General features: G+C 43.0%; 1 protein-coding gene across 4 annotated transcripts in view; it reads right to left on the bottom strand.

The window, feature by feature from the left end:
* BCL11A (BAF chromatin remodeling complex subunit BCL11A) overlaps positions 1-17422 on the bottom strand; it is a 207262-nt gene extending 189840 nt beyond the window's left edge. For all 4 annotated transcript variants that reach the window (XM_029593725.1, XM_029593727.1, XM_029593728.1 and 1 more), the window contains exons 1-2: positions 16992-17422; positions 11076-11405 (exon numbers count right to left, since the gene is read on the bottom strand). In XM_029593725.1, coding sequence (XP_029449585.1) covers positions 11076-11405; positions 16992-17046 — 385 coding nt within the window. In that variant the 5' untranslated portion in view covers positions 17047-17422. The remainder of the gene's footprint in view (positions 1-11075; positions 11406-16991) is intronic.
* Positions 17423-22352: the final 4930 nt, after the last annotated feature.

Here is a 22352-nt window from a genome sequence, read left to right as displayed (position 1 = left end):
TTTTTTATCATCATCAATTTTCCAAGATTGAAAATCTTGGGTGTTGCAATTTTCGCCTTTTTCCTTTTCTCCTCTTCTAGCAGCCTGACAGGCTGACCTGATGTGTGCCGAATGCACATGTTAATAGGCCAATCAAAAATGCAAAACAATTCGCAATTACTGCAAGGACCTAATGGTCATTAGAATTTACAACTAGGTAATGAACTAAAGTCTGCCCACACCATGCATATTCATAAAGCAATTTAGCTTTTGAAGATTAAAGAAGTGCTTAAAATTCAAATGAGCTTTAGCAAATTATCAGTAAGATTCATCCAAAAAAAAAAAAAAAAAAGCACTGGATTTTTCTTCATATGATTTCCTTGTTTTTTGTTTTTAAACAACAACCCTGCTGAATTTTCCTGACTGAACCTAAATCAAAACACACACAAAGCTTCAAGTCAAACCCCAGGAAGGGAGAGCCTAAAGATAGACAGAAAATAGTGCTACAGACGTAGTTCATAAAGCTGAGCCCTTAAGAGGCAAAATCTCTCTAAAACACAGTCATTTATCAACTGTGGTACAGGCTTGTTCATTGGAAAGAGTGTCTGCTCTTCTCAGAGCAGATGAACAAAGGTTTTTGTCCACCCTTCCCCCCCAAAAAAAAACAAAAAAAAAAATCAACCAGAAGGCTTGGGATGGTGGTGGGAGGGTCCTAACCCTGGCATGGCATCACCAGGAGAAGGATCATCCTGCCACCAAAGCAGGGTTAGAGATAAGAAAGAGGCACGCATGGCTAGGCTAGGCGGCAGTTTTGACTCAAGTTCGGGTGAGTTGAGTCCATGTTGAGCTTCAACCCACTTCTTCCCCTGCTCCCAGTTAAAACCGAGGGAGCAAATCAAGCGAAGGACGTCCAATATCCCAGTATGAAAAATTAACCTTCTTAGTCTAACGCCTATGCCCGTTACCTTCTATGGAACATCCAGCCCCCACCCCCAAGCAAGGTGCCCGGGCCACCCTGCACCTCATTTGGATCTTCAAATCTGAAGAAAAACAAAAAAAAAATCCACCCAGACCAAAAATCGCTGATCTCGCTGGACTTAAACGATGAAAATGTTTTGTTTTTTTTAGGAATTGCAGAGCTTTCAAGGAACTTATTGGCTTGGACAATCTCCTGCATCTGGGTCTTTACAAATTATTTTCAAAAACAGGAAAAAACCCCACATATCCTGTGTAGCGCTATACGGGCCGCCTTGCCTGCAGGTGCTCCATTGGAAGCACAGAATTCGGCACCAGGTTAAATCTACAGCAAGTCGCTCTGGGTTTACCTATGTCTAGCAAGCCACAGAACGGCCAAGGTGGATCCAGCCACAGGTTTTGTGGGAGATAACGCATAAATCCAGTAAAAAAAAAACAAAAAAAAACAGACATTGGGTCAGCATGCAAAATGGGTTTCGAATCTTTCCCCTGCTTAATGAAAGCTATTTGTCTAGATGGGCAGGCTACAAGAACTTTGTAATAAATACATTCATGAAACCTGCCAAGTTGTTCCATTCCTAATGCTATTCTTATTTGACTTTTTTCTTCCAAGGCAGCTATATGGAAACAATATGCATATCATACAGGTTCCTTAAAAAAAAAAAAAAAAAAAAAAAAAAAACAGAAAGACACACAATTAGCTTATTGCCATAAACGAGCACACAATAGTGACACAGCCCTTGTGCACAGAGAGCGGGAGTCATGCTCGTCCATAAGAGGCAGCTGCCGACCGTCAGCCCCTGAAATTATTTTTTTTTTATACAGGAATTTTTATCTCCATTGTCCAAACAAGTATGTGCCTGTGCTGGCTTGTTAAGCAATCCACTTGTATGCAGAATAAGATTGTTTTTCTTCTTCTCCTGCTTTCTACCAGTGACACAGCTTCGAGATCAGAAGGAACACACACACACACACACACTTTGAAGTTAAAACAATGGCTGAGGTTTCCAATATTCAAACTCTCCCCCTTAGACACACACACACACACCTTATTGATTTTTTTTCATTAAACACAACAAAAACAAACGGAGACAGGTTTGCCATTTGCTTAAGAAAAAAAAAAAACCACAGGTGACCTTTTTTCAATAACCCTTTTGGAGCTAAATGATGTACCTAAATACTTCAAACTGAAATACTGTAAGGCATTTTTGATAAATAATAAATGTTTTAGTTGTAATTCTATTTTATTTTTTAATATCATCCATTTTCTTGTGCCAACTGAAAAAAGGAAATAAAGATGGCCTGATTTCCATATTCCAAAAAAAAAAAAAAAAAATGGGGTGAACAAAGCACATAAGTCACGTGAACTAACTTCAAGTCTGTTATCCTTTTCAAGAAGAAAAAAAAAAAAGCAAGAGCTGAAAAGCGCTCCCCATCCTCATCCCAGGAGGAGAGCATGCCCCCAAAGGAAGTCTGTAGTTCCCAGCAGGGACTAGGCCACGCTGCACCAAAAATCTGATTAAGAAGACTTAAGCAAGTGCCAAAAGATCAACCATGGTACAGAGTATAAAACCAGTTACAGCTGTTAAAACGCATTCCAGCGAAAGCAATTTAAAAAGGCCCAATGAAGTAGCTACAAGGATGGGCTGCTTAGTACTGGGCCGGCTTCTCGGAAAGCACCGAGAGGGAAACGCCGAGCATCCTGACGCCGTACCAGCCGCGGCAGGAACTGTTGCCCCACGCACACACCAAAAAGGCGCTCATGAGGCCCATTTTAAGCGGCCGTGATTCCGATCCCCAGTTTTGTACACATCGTTTTCCTTTCACGAGCAAAAAAAAAAAAAAAGGATACCTCATGACCAGAGTCACAGATTCTCTGGCGACCCTGCGAATGCAGATCAACACCCCCCCCCCCCCCCCCCCACCTTTGCCAGTGGCCATGTCCAAGTCTTCCCCTCCCCCTCAGGTGGGGCCTTCGGCAACAGCCCCGCGTGGAATCAGGGACTCAGGGCCATGCTGCCCGCAACACCCTAATGTGGGAGAGCCCAGTGATAACGATACCAATCCAGTTCATAGTTTGGCTTTGTTCTTTTGAAAAAAAAGTTGTCCACGTTTTATTTCCCCCCTGGCTATCTAAATCTGAATCACTAAAAAAAAACAAACCATCCCAGTGGCCTCACATTCACGTGTCAAACATAGCGAAGGAGAGAGCAAAAGCAGCTCTCCGAGTCTCGAGGGTGGCCAGACAGAATAAACCATTCGGTGCTCCGTCGAGCAAATGGACTCAGCAGCCCCTGGCAGCTAATTTTTGCTCGGGAGTTCTCTTTCAGGAAATCTGTATTTTCCTTTCCTTTGCGCCCTGCATGGATTCACTACAACTGGTCGTGGCGGATGTTGATTCCGTTACATGAACGCATACCGCAGAACTCTCTCTCCAATCAAAAATGTTCGTAAGTGGTAAAGGGATCGGTGGGGAGGAATCATTTTACTGGTGGGCTTGGTAAAAAAAAAAAAAAAAAAAAAAAATTGCGCACATGGAACCGCAGGAGTACGGCCTGGTCGTTTGGAGCTGAATTTCTGGTTTCTGCTAAGCAATGAACCTTTTTTTTTTTTTTTATTAAACCACTTCCTTTCTTCAAATCACATGCAACTGTGCATGAAATACCCCAAGAAATAATAATTACTGGGAAATCACTGGGTGAGGGGGTGCGCTGAGTAACAAAAAAAACACACAATTCAAAAACGATGCAGGAACATTGCTGAGTGATGTGATGTGAGGTTATGCTAAAGCGAGGACAACCAAATATGAGGGGGGAGAGAGAGAGAGAGAGAGAAAAAGGGGGCCAATGTTTGCATTCTGCCTCACATCAAAGGGAAGAGCCAGGGATGAAAACGGTGGTGCGTGGAGCGTTTTCACGCTGCTGTCATTTGCATGGGGCAGGGGGGGGGGAGTTTTATACTATTCCCCAGGCTGGCTGCGTATTAAAGCTGGCTGTGTACAGCTTTATTACTGCATGCTGATGAGGACGCATTAATATTCCTGTGCTGTGACAGGACATTTACATGCGCCCATCTGAGCTCACACCTGAGGGCTGCTCCAAGGTACAGCTAAAAGTCTGCCACCACTGTACAAGCAAACGAGGAACACAGGCCTCCTGCCGAGACCGGGCCTAACCTCACCTCAGCCCGCGCACCTCTTAAAACCTTCCCCCCCCCCCACTCAGCTCCATCTCTGACTGGCACAAGGGCCAAGTTGCTAACCCTCCCCCCTCCCCCACCCCCAACAGCAACACACACCAAAAAAAAAAAAAAAATCTTCACAGCTTGCTTCTGAAATGGGACATGAGTGCAGTTGGCAAGCTGCACTTGGAAATCATCATCATTTACCAAAGCTGATCCATACAATTCGTTAGGGACACAATCTGATACCGTTAAGGACTTTGAGAGCACTGCACAAAGGGCACAGGTAGCAAATGGCTACCGCTGCCTGGAATTGTTTTGGTTTACTTGGGGATTTTTTCAATTCATAAACGAGGCTTTGGTTTGTAAGCCTGAATCTGAATTCCGCACAGTGCCATGAGCCCTTGCTAGATTTCAGAATTTGCAATCGCTTTTGAAAAAGGAACTCCACCACAATAGCAGTAATACAGTCTGTGATAAATAAGCTCCTTTAATTTAAAAAAAAAAAAAGTCAAGGAATGTTACATTAAACCTAACAAAATGTACCATTATTGTAGGTGATGTGGAGCAGCGTGCACGTATACATTTATTTTAAAAATATACACTTTATAGTCCCAAATGAGGTGAATCTGGTCACATCAATTTCTGGAGTTTTTATCTCCCAAAAAATGTATGGAGTCCAGTTTCTGAAGAGGACATTTTCCCAGTCCGAGCGTGCAGCAAAGCATCTCGGGCACAGGGGCTCTGATCGCAAAACCTGCCTTCCGCGCGCCCGCAGCGTTCACATGCACTAAAATAAAGTGGCTCGATGCAAAACAAAGGCTCTGCATCGGATAATAAGCGCAGGCCTCCTTGCAAAAATAAATAAATAAATAAGAATGATGATGATGATAATAATAATAATAATCCTTACGAACCACCACTACTGCCTGGATACTCCTATCAGAAATAAAAATCCCAAGCAGACAAAAAAAAAAGCAAAAGCAGTGAGTGATTAGATCTCAGGCTGAAGGAATGGCAGCGTGCCAGGCGATGTCCGGCTGGATGCTAAGTGCCTTTTACTGCACAAAGCTGGTACCCCCTCTATGTAACAGCCAAGCAGGGGCTGAATTTCCTGTAGACTAGAGCGGCTTTGCCATGGTCTTTTGTTTTACTTGGAGTTCAATGTCTTATTTAAAAAGGGGGTGGGGGAAATCAACCCCCCCCCCCCAAAAAAAAAAAAAAAAATGCACAACCCCCAGAAGCAGAAGAACTAGGTTTCCAGCAACATTTGATGTCAAGGAAATGTTTAGTGCTGGGAGGATTTCACTCTTAAAAAAAAAAAAAAAAAATTTGGAGAAGATTAGAGGATGCATTAAAAAACAAATGCAGCCTTCCTATTAATCTAAGAAAGAAAGGGTTAGGGTTTGTTTTTTTTCTTCTAGTTTAGCTGAGATGCAGATCTTCATTGGCTCCTCGTTACTCAGAAGCCTACACAGAGAGTCGCATGTAAGGAACGGTTAGGCAGGCTGGCGGAGAGTGATCACAGATTTCGAAAGGGCTTCTCGCAAGCATCTTTTGGAAAAAAAAGCCACTTCTGCCAGTTTCCTCAGCTCTGCTCACAGCACAGTGCCTTAGGCCAACTCTCCAACTGTAGGGGATTTTTGTGTTCGTTTGTTTGGCAGAGGGTGGGGGGGGGGGGGGTTTCTTAATATTTTAGCTCTGGAAAGCAAAAGCCAAGCTACATGGAGCAAACTTCTAACCCCCCCACCCCCCCCCCCCACTTCCACTCCCCCAAAAAAAGAAAGCGAGACAGGCCAGCAAGAGTGATTTGAGACACTGAGACTTTCAACGCTGCCATTTACAGGGCTAAGCGGGCAAAATCTCACAAGGGGGGGGGGGGGGGAACTCCATCACACATTTTATACTGCTTAAAAGGTAAACATGTAGATGAGGAGCCAGTCGAAAAGGTTGCTCCTCCGATCGAACAAATGTGTCCCTCCGAACTATTATTTGGAAAAGGCAGTGAAATATAAAATTAGAAATGCACACAGAGATGTAACCTCGTATGTGCCACCTAAGCGCGCCAGCTAGGCAGAATATTTGGGCACCGTCTGGGCACGCTGCCTTTTAACTTATTTTTGCATGCCCCTACCCTGAAAATGCTGGCAATTTAGCAGCCACGCAGGCCACTGGGCTTAATTAAGCTTTCACGGGTCTCCAGACAATGGGCCACGACTGAAAGACACTTCCGCAGCTCAATCATGCAATCACTCTGACAGTTCTATTTACAATTTGTCTGACAAAAGAGAGTTTTTCTGACATTGTACTTCGACAAAACATCCAGGCAGGCGGTTCACAACCTTTCCTGGTCTTATTTACAAACTACACCTCTCATGTACAGGACCGAGGGTGCCTCGAGAGCATGCAGGTAATAGGCCACGAATTCCCTGCCATGTTCATTATTCCTCTCTAACTGCTGCGTCCCTTTGTTTGCGACAGAGAAAGAACTGAGGGCTGGGGGGGGGGGGGGGGAGAAGGGTCATGTTTAAAAAAAAAAATAAAATTAAGTATGTTCACACTTCTGTATTTTTTGGGTGGGGGTTGGTCTGCAAATTTAAAAACAAAAAGCAAGCAGATGTCAGTTATTTTTTTTTTTTTTAGCCAAAAATACAAATGAACGCCACAGACCAATAAGCATATTATTTACGCTGATATATTGTAATAACGCTGCCGTATCCGTTTGTGAACAGCTGCCACATTTCTAAGGGAGGGCTGCAGACAGGGAAATATGGAACCCATCCTGTGATTTATAAGAACTAAGTAGGTCCCTGCTATCTGCATGCTATAATCCCTATTTTTCCTGAAATGGTTTCCTACTGATTAGCATACGTGAAATGTATTTGTAAAGCTGTCCAATAGATGTTATTTTAAATAAGTCCATCCAAAAAAAAAAAAAAACTATCCAAAAGGCCAGGCAGAGAATAAGCCTTGCTATGGGTTGCTCTGCAATCTGGTCAGGCAAGGTATGATAGAACGACAAATCACAACACATAATAATCCCATTACAGAAAAGCAACTCTTGGCATGTAGAAACACCGTCCATTCTTTCTGCATCGTGGAACCCCTGGGCCAGTATAACCACTGCCTCCAGATGCACCAACAAGCATGCAACACACCTATGAGGCACAAATCCCCCCTGCATGCCTAGGACTAAAAAGAGGACCATTCATACAAAGCCAGACCAGCTATCACATGGCTGGATGGAAGATACATTACTAGTCATGAGTTCAGAAGATGAAATCACGAGTGGCAAAAGCAAAGTCAGGAGTGTGCTATAAAAAGTCATTAATGTAATGAGTGAAAAGGCAGCTAATCTATCTTCCGTCAGCCCCGATGAGAAAAGTCTGCTCAGAAACTCTATTGCCTGCTATTGGCTCTCCTATGAAAAGATCTACCAAAAAAAGGGAACAAAAATGTGTTTTATTCTGTGAAATACTTCCTCCTGTATTTGTTCACAATGCAACATTGCTGAATTAAAAATTAAACCTACCATTTTCATAATGTTTACATTCAAATTTATGTCTGTATATATACACACACACACACACACATGCAGACTGGTGCATAAAACATCATTTACAAATATTTAGTTCTTTCTCCACTTTTTGCACACACCACAAATGTCTATTGATTAATATTCTTAACGAGGTACCCTAACTATATAGCAGCTCTTGCCATCTTGTTATTAAGCGGTCTCTGACATATCATTTACATAACTCAGCCAACAGCACCATCACTGACACAGGGGACTGAACGAGGAACACTTCTCAGCATTTTTCGATGAGGGGATGCGAGTTTGACACTGGCCAAGATGTAGGGAAAGTCTGTTCATGTTTCCCCATCCCATCTCCCCACCCCCATCCTGCACAGTTGTAGAGGTCCAGACTGTCCAAGCGAGCCCTTTTCACAGCCTTTGGAGCCTGGTGGGCTTAATACATATAGATGAAAGCTGCCTAGCTGGAGCCACTCAAGGCATCCAATTCATTCTGAGTTTAAATTTATGACATTCCTACTATGGTCTTCGATGAACAGCACTCAGAAAGTTTACTCTGAGCTAAAAGGATTAACTATAACAGGATATGAAATTACATATATATGTTGGGGTATATAAAAATATCTATCTATTCCAAAAAGAGCTAATCCTTTCTGGGGGGACAGGATAAAGAGAAGCCATCCAAGAGTTAAAATACACATGATTTTATTCCTTGCTGACTCTGCCTAATTTCTTAAGATTCGGGTGCCAGATCTTAGAATATCTGCCTTTTGCTGTAATACCGCAGCTCAGCTCCCATTAGAGAGCCTGCACGGGTTCGAAATCAAATGCACAGTGCTAGAATGAGCCTCGTTTCTGAAGCATCCTTTAAAAAAAGGACTCAAATTTAGACATGGTTGCCAAATAGATTTTTCCAGCACTTTATCCCAGGGAGTTCGCTCTGCTTCTGTCCAGCAGAAGGTGTGCCACTTTGTACAATATACCGAATGCTGGGGGAGTTTGTTTTCTTCTGGGCTTGGAAACAAAAAGCAGAGAAACAGAAGGGTATGCAGCTACCTTTAGGGACCCCTAAAATACCCAGCAACACAAATTATTCTGTGGCCTAAATGTTATTCCCCCTGAAGAACACTGTGCGATAATTCACTGGTTGGTGCTATCAAAAGTGCTGGATCTAAATACAAAACAGACCACTTGATAATATGACAAAGGCAGCTTAATCAATTCCATAGGGGGGGGGGGGGCATTTTTGAATGGAGCAGCAGACGCTTCCATAATTATCAAAGCATGAAAGGTTCCTCTTCCCCCCCTCCCCGCCACCAAAGTGCCATCACTCTTGCACCCAAGATACCCCACACCACACACACACACACTTCAGTACTACCATTACCTGCTAGGCACACATTGCCACAAAACCTGCACAAATCTAGTTACTGTCATCTCTCTTGAGCCCATGTCTTAACCCTACAGAACATAAAACAGTTTTCAGGATAACAACAAAAGCTATTTATACTGCCTCCATATCCTAGCATTTACAAAAAACGTTGACCAACCATAGTAGTCAAATTATAAACAGAAGAATCCCACCCCCCTAGCTTTATTTATTGCAGGCAGTACCATCAACAGATAAGCCATGCAGGACTGTGGCAAGCAGCATAGTTTTAATTCTTGCTTGACAGACACTGCGTTCTGTCTTTTAAACAGAACTGCTCAATGTGTACACAGGACGTACCACACGAGCGTTAGTAGTCCTTGTTCGGCATTTTAGCCTGATCCTAGAGCTTTCTGAGGGTTGGCATGTCAGTCACCAGGCTCCGATTTTATTAACAGTGCCCCCACGTCGTCTGCTCAACGCGGAGAGCATGGGAACCCCGGGCACCACCTCAGATCGCTCCACAAAAATATCTCGTACCCTGAGCGTCACAAACGTCGAGCCAACCCTATTTTAAATTTTAATGCCATAAGCTTTCAAGGCATGCGGAAACCACCTGGTGACTTGAGCATTTCATTGTGTTGAACAGAATTTAAAAAAAAAAAAATACATAATGTGTCACTACCGAAAAGCTTTCAAAAACAACTTTGATTTTAAAATATCGGTTGAGGGAAGAAAGAGCGGGCACTGGCCTACTACAGCTGAAGTTTCTAGCCAGAGATGGTGCAAAACAGTCCTCAGTTTAACATCTGATAATTTATCGTGGAGTAAAATAGACTTCTCTTTAGCCAGCGGAGAGGGCAAATACAATTAAATGTCGTGAATAGCCTCCAAACCACAAATTTTGAGAGTTTTATACAAAAAAAAAAAAAACAACCCACATTTAAAAATAAAATAATCAGCAAGACAGAAGGCCAAGCACCTCCGAGTTAAGCACCTGAAATTCCTTAGTCAAAATTGGCCTAGCAAAATATTTGCTCCTCCTTCCGCCGCCACCACCTCCTTCCTGTGCTTTGAATAGTTTTGGCACCAAGTTTCATCCTCTGCTATTACAGTACCCATCCCCTCAGCTTCCTTTCTTTAAGGATTATTCTCACAGTACCACGCCATTCGTTCACATCTTAAAAATGATAGCCTTTCCTCCTGCAAAAGGAGTGGAAAGCTGTCCCAGGCATTTTCTAGGGGCGAGATATGGTTGTGTAAACCACAGAGAAAAATCAAAACATATCTGTCAAAACCACATCAGAGAGCAGAGAGAAGCATTCGTCGTTTGGCTGAGAAGGGAGGCTGCAAAGAGCAGCCTTTTCTGTCAAACCCAACCTTTTGAAATTTCCAACATGCCCTTAAACTTTTCGAGTATGCATGTCTCAGCGCTTCAGCAACTGCCCTCTCTACTCCGGCCTGGCCAGTCGAAAATGGCATCTTAAAGTCAAGGTCAGTGGTGTCACTTTGCCACGGGGCTGTGTTTAATTACAGTCCATAGGCTGACAGCCAGTATGGATCCAAAGCTGGCTGAAGCTCAGTTAACTCTTTCAGCCCCAACATAAAAAAAAAAAAAGCACAATGGTTTCACAGTACGTTGGTATGTACAAAATGTAAAATATATATGATAGACACGTGGGAGGATCAAGGGCTGCAAAATACTACAAGAAGTTTAAAATTTTCAGGACAGTCCCAGTTAACTAGAAAGAGCCCGCTGGACATGAACAGTTGCTGGAAACACTGAAAAGCAAAAAAAGACCTATGCTTGTTCATCCTACAATTCTTCATCCAGGTACGAATATTTTTCTGTGATCTTAATATGAAAACATGCAGAACCGTTCACACCTAGCCTGTCATGAGCATTAAAAATGGAAAGAGAAATATAACACCTCACAGCTGTGAAAGCTCTCCCCAGCTTAGCTAAAGGGAAAAAGAAAAAGAAAAAAAAATCATGCAAAAAAAAAAAAAAAAAAGTTGATGCCTGCTTCTGTTTACCTGCTGGATTTTCCTGTTTCGGGCAAATTCCCCTCGATGACGTTGACAAACAATCATCATCCTCCGGTGTGACCTGGATGCCAACCTCCACTGGATTGGAGGCTTTTCTCAGCTCACTTGGGGAGGGTGACGGAGGCTTATCCACAGCCTTCTCCAAGCAGAGACTGCCATTGCATTGTTTCCGTTTGTGCTCAATAAAAATAAGAATGTCCCCCAACGGGAAGTTCATCTGACACTGGCCACAAGTGAGGAGGTCATGGTCCCCTTCTGGAGCTCCCAACGTGCCGTGGTCTGGTTCATCGTCTGTTAGAATGGCTTCAAGAGGTTCGGCTGTAGTTGAAAAACAAAATAAAGAAACATAAGAGCTCTTAAGAATAAAAAAAAAAATGGTGGGGAAGGGGGAGGGAGGGAAGAAAGCAAGACAATGACTATGTCCATGAACACCTCCGATTTTTCCATAATGCCCAGCACAAAAAACATGCAAAAGAGAGTACTACTACAACACAAGAACCACCAAGGCTGATTGAATACAGCATTCTGCAATGGAAATAGTAAGATTAATGTATGCATGTAGAAAGCAATGCTGTGCTAACTTTAACCATGACACACGCACAATATGTAGAGGAATGGAAGAATGCCTCAAGCCTGCCTCACCCTATAGCTTTATTCAAAATTCTGTTCTATCGATATACTAAAAAGTTAACCCATACGGCACAGTTAAACAAAAGAAAAATACCACCTTGCAAAACTAAGTTTAACAATATACAGCCATGTTCATAAAAAATAAAAAAATAAAAAGTATTCCTGATACGAAGACACCAAAAATCATAAAGCAAACAAAAACCACTTATGGCTTTTTTTTTTTCCCAGCTGTGCCCCAGAATGCAAGGGCAGATTTTGTAATTTGCAGATCATTCTATTAAGAAACATTAACCAAACAGAAGATTGAGTACTTATAAAATTAAGCCAATTACCAAATTTGCCCCCCCCTGAAGGAAGACATTCCTAAAAGTATTCTGAACAGCCTCAGGTATCTCCCGTCACGTAAACATAAGCACCATTCACCCAATGCCACATCTCACAGTGGCAGAACGTCCTTTTTTAAAAAATAAACTTGAAACACCTTGCCTAATGTTGTCAAAAAAATTGACAAATTTTCTGAATCTGTTCCAGAAACCTACAATATGGAGACTATTTTTGTACACATAATCGCCAGTGGATACTATCATCAGGGCAGCGCTGCCCTGCATGGGTTTATTAAAAACTTTGCACCAAAATCTGGGAGCAAGGTACACTGCCTCCTTTTTAGGATTTTAAAAAAATGGCATTGATTTTTCTCCCCCAATATAATCATTATGAGAGAGCTAAAAAAACGACATATAAACAAAGTCTATAAAAACCTCAGGTAAGGTAGATGTGGCAGACTAAAACTCTTACAGACTGACCTTCTTCAACATAACTTGCCAGTTTCACATTTTAATGAACTTAGCCAGGGAGAATTAAAAAAAATAATAATAGATTTTAATTTGGACTGCAGAATAGTGGGTCAGATCTTCGCAAAGTATAGAAATCCAGCAAAAGCAGGTTACATTCATTTCCACCCATGCCAGAGGGAATATTAAAGAGGGAAAGAACTGCAGTAGCTATCAGTTCTGCAGTGTAAAATACTTTTGAGCGCATTACCTTACAGCACCTGAGCTCTAACTAGGAGGGATACATACCAGAGGCAAGAAATTCTGGAACTACTCCTAATTTAACAAAAGGTCAGCCACATGAAAATGAAGGTTATACAAAACAATGTTATAATCACTCCCCCTCCCCCCCTTCTGCTAACTGACCAGAGGATACCCTACACACGTACACTCGCCCAGCACAGAGAAATAAAACAGGAGTGGGCCGTGCCAGGCTATGAGATGGCATTTTCACTTGAAACATTTCTTTCTATTCCAAACAAATCAAACTACAGATGCACTTCCACGGCATCCTTTCTTTCTGTTTGATCAGATGAAGGCACGTGCTTCCAGGATAAAAACCCACCATGAAACACCATGCTTAGATGATGCATTAAATGTGAAAGATTTTTTTTTAATGTTTTAATATAATGGGAACTTAAACAGAGATGACACAAGTGCCTCATTTTGCCACTGCCCTAAAAACTGAAACTGTAAATTTTAATTTTTATTTTTTTAAACAGTAGAGGAGTGTGCAATGCATGGGCTTCAAATAGCTTGAAAAAAACAAACAAAAAAAAAAAAACCCCAAACCCTAAGCTGCACAGACTTGGCTAGAGCCTTCTCAATGTAGTGACTGGCTTGATTTACAATCAAAACCAGGAAATGAAGTGGTAATTCAGAGGTTGCTGATTACACCTCCACATTTCACCTAATTAATTTTATAGGAGGCAAAGTTCTTGAAAATAACAAGATGATCAAATGTACAGATATAAAACCGTAACCTCAACATTTTCCATGCTCTTAAAGTAAATTATTGCTAATTAACAAGAATTAAATCCTGACATATAAATACATCCAATGAAGCATTCATGAGGATACTTTGGCTGCTGATGTATATGTAGATAACCCAAAAAAAAAAAACCCCTCCTGATTTTTATCATTTCTTATAATCAATTATTATTAAGATCACATGCACTTGCATACAAGGACAAGACAAAAATAGGATCCCCCTTGGCTCTGTCATTCCTTCTATTTTACATGCACCTGCACTAAATGCCCCTTTCAGGATGAAGGTTAAATTATGTATGCATTTGAACATAACACTTTTTTTTTTCCAGAACATGGGTATTTTGGAACTGAAATCTAAACACCAGTGATTCGATTAAAGGAATGTAGGCAAAATTGGAATATTGATGGGAAGGGAAAATGAGAAAAAAGAAACAGTAAGTGTACACAAAGAAGGTTCCAGCCTTTAGTCGGCCAGAAAGAGGAAGTAACAGCCACTACAGTGTGATTCTCTCAAGCAGACAAAAAAAAAAAAGGCACATCAGGAGCAAATTACTCGTAGCAAGTTTTTGTTTATAAATACATGTGTGTGTTTAAAGTGGGAAATAATAAGGTGCAAGGAAACTAAGAGCATTCAAATAAAACGATGCACTGGATGAAGTTGAAAGAAGGGAAGGCGCTCCCCGTTCAAACTGGTAAAGAATAAAGGCACAATGGAAGCCTGATCCTCTGTGGAGCACCTTCTCCCTGCTCTGTCTAAACACGTGGACGAAAGGCAAACATGTCAGGCAGCCAGCAAGGAGCCTCTCTCGATTTCTGGCTCTGTTTCTACTGATTATTACGTTAAAAAAAAAATCTAAAAATGACTTTTAAGCAGATCTTTCCAAAGAAACTTACAAGAACGAGTTATTAGGAAAATGCGATCTCCTCACTTTTAAGGCATGAAAGCAGTTTTATTGCAGCTCACTTTTGGAAGGGGGTGGAAGAGGTGGAGTTTATTCTTTGGACAATTTGAATTCTTTTATTTTTTGGTATATTTTACACCGCATGTAGTGGGAAGGAGATCAAAGAGAAAGAGGAAAATCCCTCCGTTTTCCATGCTTCCATTCTATAAAAGCGCATGGTTTTCATCCAAGGTTTTGCAGAACGCTCTCTTGGCTCCATTCCACTCTCCTGGGATGGTTTACATCGCAGGACATCAGATATAAAGCGCAAAATTAGGAATCTTAGGCTGCCTTCCTCGGGGATTTTTCTCAGCGGTGAAAACACAGATTGCAATCTGAGCAAAGCAAAAAAAAAAAGAGAGAGAGAGAGAGAACCCCTCAAATTGTTTCTAGAGTGCATGGACTGGATTCTCTCGGGCAATAGTAAAAATGTCACAATTGTGAACAAAGAGAAGCACTAATAATTTCCTCTCACCTCCCTCGCCAGAAGATAAAAATCAAACACCACACACTTCTAAAAGGAAAAGGCAAGGGCAGAGCCAGCGTGGAGACTTGATCAGGTTCAAGTTCGTCGCAGATTTTTTGATCTTGCTCTGCCTCCTAGCGACTGAACGTCAGAGTTAACAGCAAAGCAACGTTTTTGACTAATTCCTCCAGGCAAATCAGCTCTCAGCCCCCCTATCCCGATCACAGAGGGGAAAATACCAATCCACCCCACTACTCACTGAACAGCCTGAAATAAAATCACACACTCATGCAAGCAAAGTAGTAAGAGACAAACAAAACGTCAGCTGGGCTAGGGGAAAGGGAACATTTCCGAAACTCCTAGGTTGCCCCCCAACCAGGGGGGGGGGGGGAGTCCAGGAGCAGGAGAGAGCAACGTGCAAGACAGGAAGAGCTGAGCTTCCCCATAATCTTCTGCCCTACAACCATCTCTTCCCCCTCGCCTCATCCTCCCCCTATAACTGAACCGACCCGCCAAAAGAAAAAGCAAAAGGTGCGGGAGAGAAAACAAAAAAGTGTAAAAAGGGAAAAAGTAAAGATCGACATCCTGGAAAACGAATTCTTTTGCCACCAAAAAAAAAAAGTTTCTTCCACTCGATCGATCCCACTTACCTGTGAGCCCGGCCAGTGGTTAAGGTAAAAAAAAAAAAGCAGCTGTTGGTGTAAAACGTGTGCGGGAGTCTGTAATGTATACATTATATATGAGCCAGGAGCAGTGAAATGCAAAGATCGGCTGCAACTTTCGGTTACAGAGATGGGAGGCAGGGGGGGGGGGGAGAAGCGAAACCAAAAAGAAAACGAGCACACGCACCCCCCCCCCTCCCCCCCCCGTGCAAAATTCAAGGCAAAGGGGCCAGCAGCAGCCCGGGTGCCGCAGCCCGGCCCGGCCCGGCTCCTCTCGCTCGCCTTTGGGGCTTCTCTGCCAAAGCTGCTGCGTCGCCGCCTGGTGTGTTTGTTGGCAGGCGGTTCCGCACACGCGGTGCTTTGTAAACATTCAGACACGAGCTTTTTCCCAATCAAAATCCACTTCCACTTCTTGAAAATCTTCCAAAAACTAGTAAAGAGCGCGAGGAGGGAATTCCTCTCGCCTTGCCGGAGAAGCGCCCGAAAGTTTCGGCACCAACTTCTGGTGGGGGGTGGAGGTGGGGGTGGGGAGCTTCGGGGCTGCAGAGAGAGAGAGGCAGCGTGGCTCAGCAGCCCGGGTCAGCCCCCCTCGCGCCAGACCTCGCCCTGGGTTCCCGAGCAGCTGCCACCGGCCCAAAAAAAAACAAAAACAAACCACCAGAACCGAAAGCGAGCGAGGAGGAGGAAGGACTTTTTACAAAAGAATAACAACAGCCACAGGAGCGGGAAGAAAGGACGAGCGAGCCTGCCCCCGAGCCCAGCGACCCCTCTCGTCCCCGGTCACCGATCGGCTTCCAAATCTTGCTGCACCTTTGGGAGGATTGTTTTCGGGGGGGGGGGAATACAGATTCTTGTTTTCTTTCCTGCTGCCTTATATTTTTTTTTGTACGTCTAATAAGAAAGCGCACGTTAAGCGTCTTTTGATTTTTGTTTTACCTCCCCCCCCTCCCTCTCTACTTGACCATGATCTGCAATGACCATTTCGCATCTCCCCGGGAATTTCTTTGCATCCCCCCCCCCTTTTTTTTCTTTTTTGCCAAGCACATTTATTTCCGCTCGCCCCCCAAACAGAGAGAGATGGATACTGACCCCTAACATAGGTCAGAAAAAAAATATAATATCAGATTGCCCTTTCTACAAAGGGTGGGAAGATCATAAAAACAAGAGAAGAAAGAAGAAGCAAAGGGGAAAGTAAGCTGCAGGGGAAGGAGGGGAAGAAAAGTGAAGTTTAAAAATAAGCACTAGCTCCTGTTCCCCTCCACTCCACTTTGGCACGAGTATCAATTAAATGTCATTTTTTTCTCTCTTCCCCCCCCCCCCCCCTTTCCCTTTTCTCTTAAAAAGGAATTTAAAAAGAAAGAAGAGGGGGGCGCGGGGTTACTTACGCGAAAATTCCCGTTTGCTTAAGTGCTGAGGTTTGCCTTGCTTGCGGCGAGACATGGTGGCTGGTGGCTGGCGGCGGCGGCGGCTGGCGAGCTCGGTTCACATCGGGAGAGCCGGGCGAGGCGCGAAGGAGACTCCGCCGAAAATATCTTCATCAAATGCCTTTGACATCCAAAATAAATTAGAAATAATACAAAGATGGCGCAGGGAAGATGAATTGTGGGATAGCCGTCATGGCTTTTTTTTTTTTCTTTTGGGTGGTGGGTAAAAAAAAAAAAGAGTGAGAGAAGGGAAGAGGGAGAGGAGAGGCGAGAGAGAAAGGGAGAAGGAGAGCGAGAGATGAAAAAAATGGCAAAAGCCCCCCTGAGCTGCAAGTTCAAGTGCGGACGTGACGTCCCTGCGAACTTGAACGTCAGGCACTGGCTGGACAGAGGCATCGAAAGCAGGGGGCAGGGCGGGCGCGAGGGAGAGGGAGAGAGCGCGCGCGGGGGGGAGGAGGAGGAGGGGCGCGAGCCGCCACACCAATGGCCACTCATCGGGGGCTGGACGCCGGAGGCAGCCCCGGCCAAGCCAATGGCCACCGCTGTGCAGCCCGGGGAGGAGGAGGAGGAGGAGGAGAGAGAAAGAGAGGCGCGCGCGCTGAGGGGAGGGGGGGGCAGACAGTAGGCGCGCGAACTCCTGCTTAATGAAAGAAGGAGGGAAGATAAAATAATAAAAAAAAGGGGGGGAGGGGGGGCGCCGGGCACTGAGAGAGAGAGAGAGAGAGACGCTGAGCGGGAGCCTCTTGGGGAGAGAGGGGGCCAGGAGGGAAGGCTTGAGCGTGAAGAAAGGGGAACTATAGTCAGAGCGCAATAAGCCCAAGGTGGGGAGGGGGTAAGAAAGAAAGGGTGAAAATAAAAACAGCCCTTCTTCTAAAAACACAAGCAACCATATACACGACCTTAAAAAATGTCCCGCGCAGGATGAAAACGTGCCCGACTGTGGAGACCCGGAACAGTCAGGAAGCGCACAAGCAGAGGCTCCGGACGGAGCAGGGCTCGCAGCAGGCGCTGGAGAACCAGGGCTGGGTGGGCTGAAAGTTTTTCACGCTGCCAGAGAGACGAGAGCATGAGCTGGACTGAAAGGGGAACTTGCACTGAGGTGAAGAAAAAAAGCGTGAAAGGAGAAAGTTAGTAACTGGCCATGAGGCAGAGCTGGAAGCAGTCAGATCCTCTCCAGTTACGGGGTGGGGGTGGGCGCGGGCGCGAAGTTCATTACGGTGAAAGGAGACGGGATGAAGGGAAAGAGGCCAGAGATATGTGTGCACGTTCAGAAAAGATTGAAAAAGCACAGTCAAAAACAGGTGTCTTGAGTTTAAAAAAAGAAAGTGGCGGCATGTCAGAAAATTGTAAACACGGATCATTGGATCAGGAGACCAGGAAGAAATGGGGCGAGAAAACTGAAAAAGGAGAATCCAAATCCCAGTCCTAAATTGAAGCAGGGACCAAGAAGTTCCTTAAGAGTTGAAACAAATGGGCAGCAGCCTTTCAACTTAGAAGCAAAACACCTAGTGGAGCTTCGTTTTGTTCTTCAACGTTTGAAATGTAAGGATTGACCAGAGCTGGAAAGAGGGAGGAAGGGGAAGAGGAAATAGGCAGAGAGCCAATTGAAAGAGTGACAAAGTGGGAGACAGACAAATGAGAAGATGAAAGACAAAAGGGGAGGAAGATGAACGAGAACAGAAGTGGCTCATCAAAGAAAAGGCAGGAGGAAGGGGAGGATTTGTGAGAGAGTGGCGGAAAGATTTTACCTCGCCAATTCGTAGTAGTGACGTTACTCAAGCAAAAAAAAAAAAAAAAAGGGGGGGGGGTGTAAAGTTTGGCCAGGAAACGCAAATGTGAAATGCAGTAGAAAGATGCCACCAATAGCTGCTTCTGCTGGCAAGGGGAGGAAGGGTATCATATTCAACGTTGTTGTTGTTGGGGTTGTTTGGTTTTTTTTTTGGGGGGGGGGGGGAGCGTTGGAAAAGCTTAGTGCGAAAATTGTAGACGACCTGTTGGAAATAAGGCAGTGTCTGATGCCTGGGTGAACAGATCTCACGGCTACTGGTACTGCTGCTGCTGCTGCTAGCAATGCTTTTTACTCTATGCTGGGATACCTTCGGTGTCACGCAAATGGTACAGCAACAGCACCCCCTACAATCCAAACTTTAATTCTCAAATGTAAAGTCTTAACTTCCCAGAGGCTTTCCACCGAAAAGTCTGCTGGAAAGGAAAATAACGTGTAGTCTTTTACACAAAAGGCGGGGGAGGGGCGGGGGAGTGAGGTTATAGAGATGGAATCTGTCTGTGATACAGATGATCCTTTCTTTAGAGGTGATCTACTCAGTAATAATGATGATCGTCCTCCCTCCCCCCCACCCTTCAGCTACATTTCACGAAGGAAAATAGTTGCCAATTATGTAACTGCGCCCGTGTTTACATGTTATATCCTCCGTGCTCTTATTTCATATCCTACGCTGCTCATTCCCTGACGGCTGTTTTGGAATCCTAAACCCAGATGTGATGCTTGTAAACTTGGGAATCTATTGAAATGAGTCTCTTGCCTCACAACGTTTGTAATAAATAAATAAATAGGGCAAAGAGGAGGATTCGTTGTTCAGTCTTAGCACTTGTTTGCTATGTAAAACAAAAAATCAGGAACACTGTGAAGACGCCATAGGACTGCAGTGTAGGAAGGCTTCTGTAAGAATATACCTGATAACGAATTCCTTATTTTGTCACGAGTTCTTCTGTGCAGGTCAGCATCTTTCTTACGGTATTAGGGTATGTCTGTACCTCTTAAAACATCATCGGAGCTGTAAATGTTTTATTTTGGTGTTAAAATACATCCCATAAAGAAACAAAGACATATCCATAGACAAATGAGATGACACTTGCAACCTGCCTCCCTATTGTTTGTGCCACTCTGCCTCACAGATTTAAATCTATGTATCGGTATGTGCCTAGCAAGGATACCGTCTGTGTGTTAACAGTAAGTATATGTCATGTTCTATATATTGTTTGAAGCTTTTTTTTTCCAAAATATCTGTACTGTAAAAGGTACGACTTGGAACTGGAATATGCTTCCTAATTCTGAATTTGAATTTTAATTCTTTACATCATTTCACAGGTGTATTGCTTTCTGCTAAGCCATCAAAAAAAAAACCTCTGTGGTTATTTCCCAGGAATACATGGCAACATTTTATTGATTTTCTATGAAATAAAATCACAGTAAATTTAGAAGCACTCAGTTTCAAATGGTTCTATTTATCATTGCACGTTTCAGATTTAAGAGGTGACTTCCTAAATCACGTTTTAAAATATACATTAATAGAGCATCGTTTTGCAAGTGCTTTCCTGTGTTCAACTCAGCTGTAAGGAGTAAGCTCCCACAATTAATGTACACATAATTTCACTATCATAAAATATTTAGAATTAAAATGGAGACATCTTTTACAAACAATAGTTCATACTGTCTGCCTAATTATTGCCTTCTATTGGCATGTAAACCATTGTATGTGGTATTCATCATTTTACACACCCTATAAATATCTCGTGAGTAAAGCAAAAGTTGTTTATAGAATGTAAATATCAGATACTCATAACTAATTTCCGTTTGTGGAATAAATGAGGTCTTGGCGAGCAGATGTGGACACAAATACCAGTCCCTATACACCTGATCTTCAGATTTACCATAAATTACGGCGATGTAAACATATTTTTTTCTTGAACCTTTTAACTATGTTTGGTTTTGTAAAACCTAGTGATGACATCTTGGTCCTGTAATTATTACGCTCCATCAAGGTATCTGAAATCTCTGCTTTATGTTGTGTGCAAACACTTTTTCAGTAAACATGAAAGGTGAGACTTTTATTTTCCCCAGTACTTCCTGCAGTATGTATTCTCTGATCCAGGCCCCGGATTATGCTTTATAATGTTTTGACAAGTTTTCTAACATACTTTCTGAAATAATGCACATATATTCACGTCGGCTGGAAACTCCGCAATATTTTCAGAGTCGAGTAGATCTACATCGTAATGCACTGAGAGAGCGTAAATCATAGAGGATTTCTTAGCCCTTTCAGTAGTTTTCTGTATGAAGTATGAGCAGTGTGGCCTCCAGACGTAACCTTTTAGAAAAAAAGACAGTGCTTTTATTTTATGGTGTAAAGTGCTTTTAGCTTCGGGGCTCTGAACGTGAACGTGGTCAACAAACAGCTCCTGTAAGTGAGCTTAATACAGTCCCCTCCTGAATGATGCTAGAGAGCTGCCCTCTGCAAGCAGGAGGGGAAAGGGTTAACAGCTCATCAGAATGGAAATGACAAGCTCATAACAAAATATTCTGTCTGAATTTGGTGGGGAGAGGCAAGACCATTCATTAGGTACTTCACTTTAAAAAGAAAATCTGTTTCTGCTCAGTAGATCCTTACAGATCTGATGTATGTTAAATTATATACATTCATATATCATTTTTCCGTGTTTACTTTTTTTTGTTTTTGTAAATTGAGCATCTCTGCAGGGTGAAGTGGACCACGTATTGCAGAATGTTTTTTTATGACACTAGTAAATTCAGTCTCGTGGCTCTTTCATTAACGTTCTATTACCTGCAGATTAGTAGGTTACTTTGAACTTGTGAACAGACTTAACAGTTTATAAAACGTCTCCCAGGAAGGTCGGAAGCAGCTGAGAGTTAAGGTGTACCTGAAAGGGGCCTGGCAAGTCAGAAGAACCACTGTAAATGAGAATATTCTCTATTGAGTCCTAATTAGTTTTCCTACTCAAACCTGCAGTGCACGTATTTGTACTGCCGTCCTCATAGCATAGGATAAAATACAGTATGCATGTTTCATCGCATCATACTTTTCAAGGGTCTATGGAATCATTTTATCCTTTCTTCCAAGGGTTTCTTCCCCTTGTAAGCACACATTCTTTGAATATGGCTATGCTAATTTTTTTTTTTTTTTTGCCTGAAATGATCCTTTCTTTTGTAAGTCTGTTTCATTGAATTGAGGACCTTGGGGTCCTCAACCTTGTCACATTCAAAATCCTCCCTTCTAGATGATAAAAATGTCAAAAGAGCAAAAATGCTGGATGAAAAAAAAATCAGTACAATAGGCTTTTCAAGGATTAGTCTTTTATTGGAGTCACTGCTCATGTACAATGCGTTTTCATTTTTTAAAGGAGCATATATATTTTTTCTGTTACCTTTCCCGACTGTAAAGCAATCACAGAAAACTGCAGGAGGCACCATAAATATGCAAATTACTGAGAGATGACTAGTTTCAGTGGTTACGCCTTCAAGTGGTGGGGAACGCGTGAATGCTAGAGCCTCTTAGTTCCAAG

The sequence above is a fragment of the Rhinatrema bivittatum genome, chromosome 3, assembly GCF_901001135.1.
Source record: "Rhinatrema bivittatum chromosome 3, aRhiBiv1.1, whole genome shotgun sequence".
NCBI lineage: Eukaryota > Metazoa > Chordata > Amphibia > Gymnophiona > Rhinatrematidae > Rhinatrema > Rhinatrema bivittatum.
Note: the sequence above shows the minus strand (reverse complement) of the source record. Positions and strands in the feature narration are given on the sequence as shown.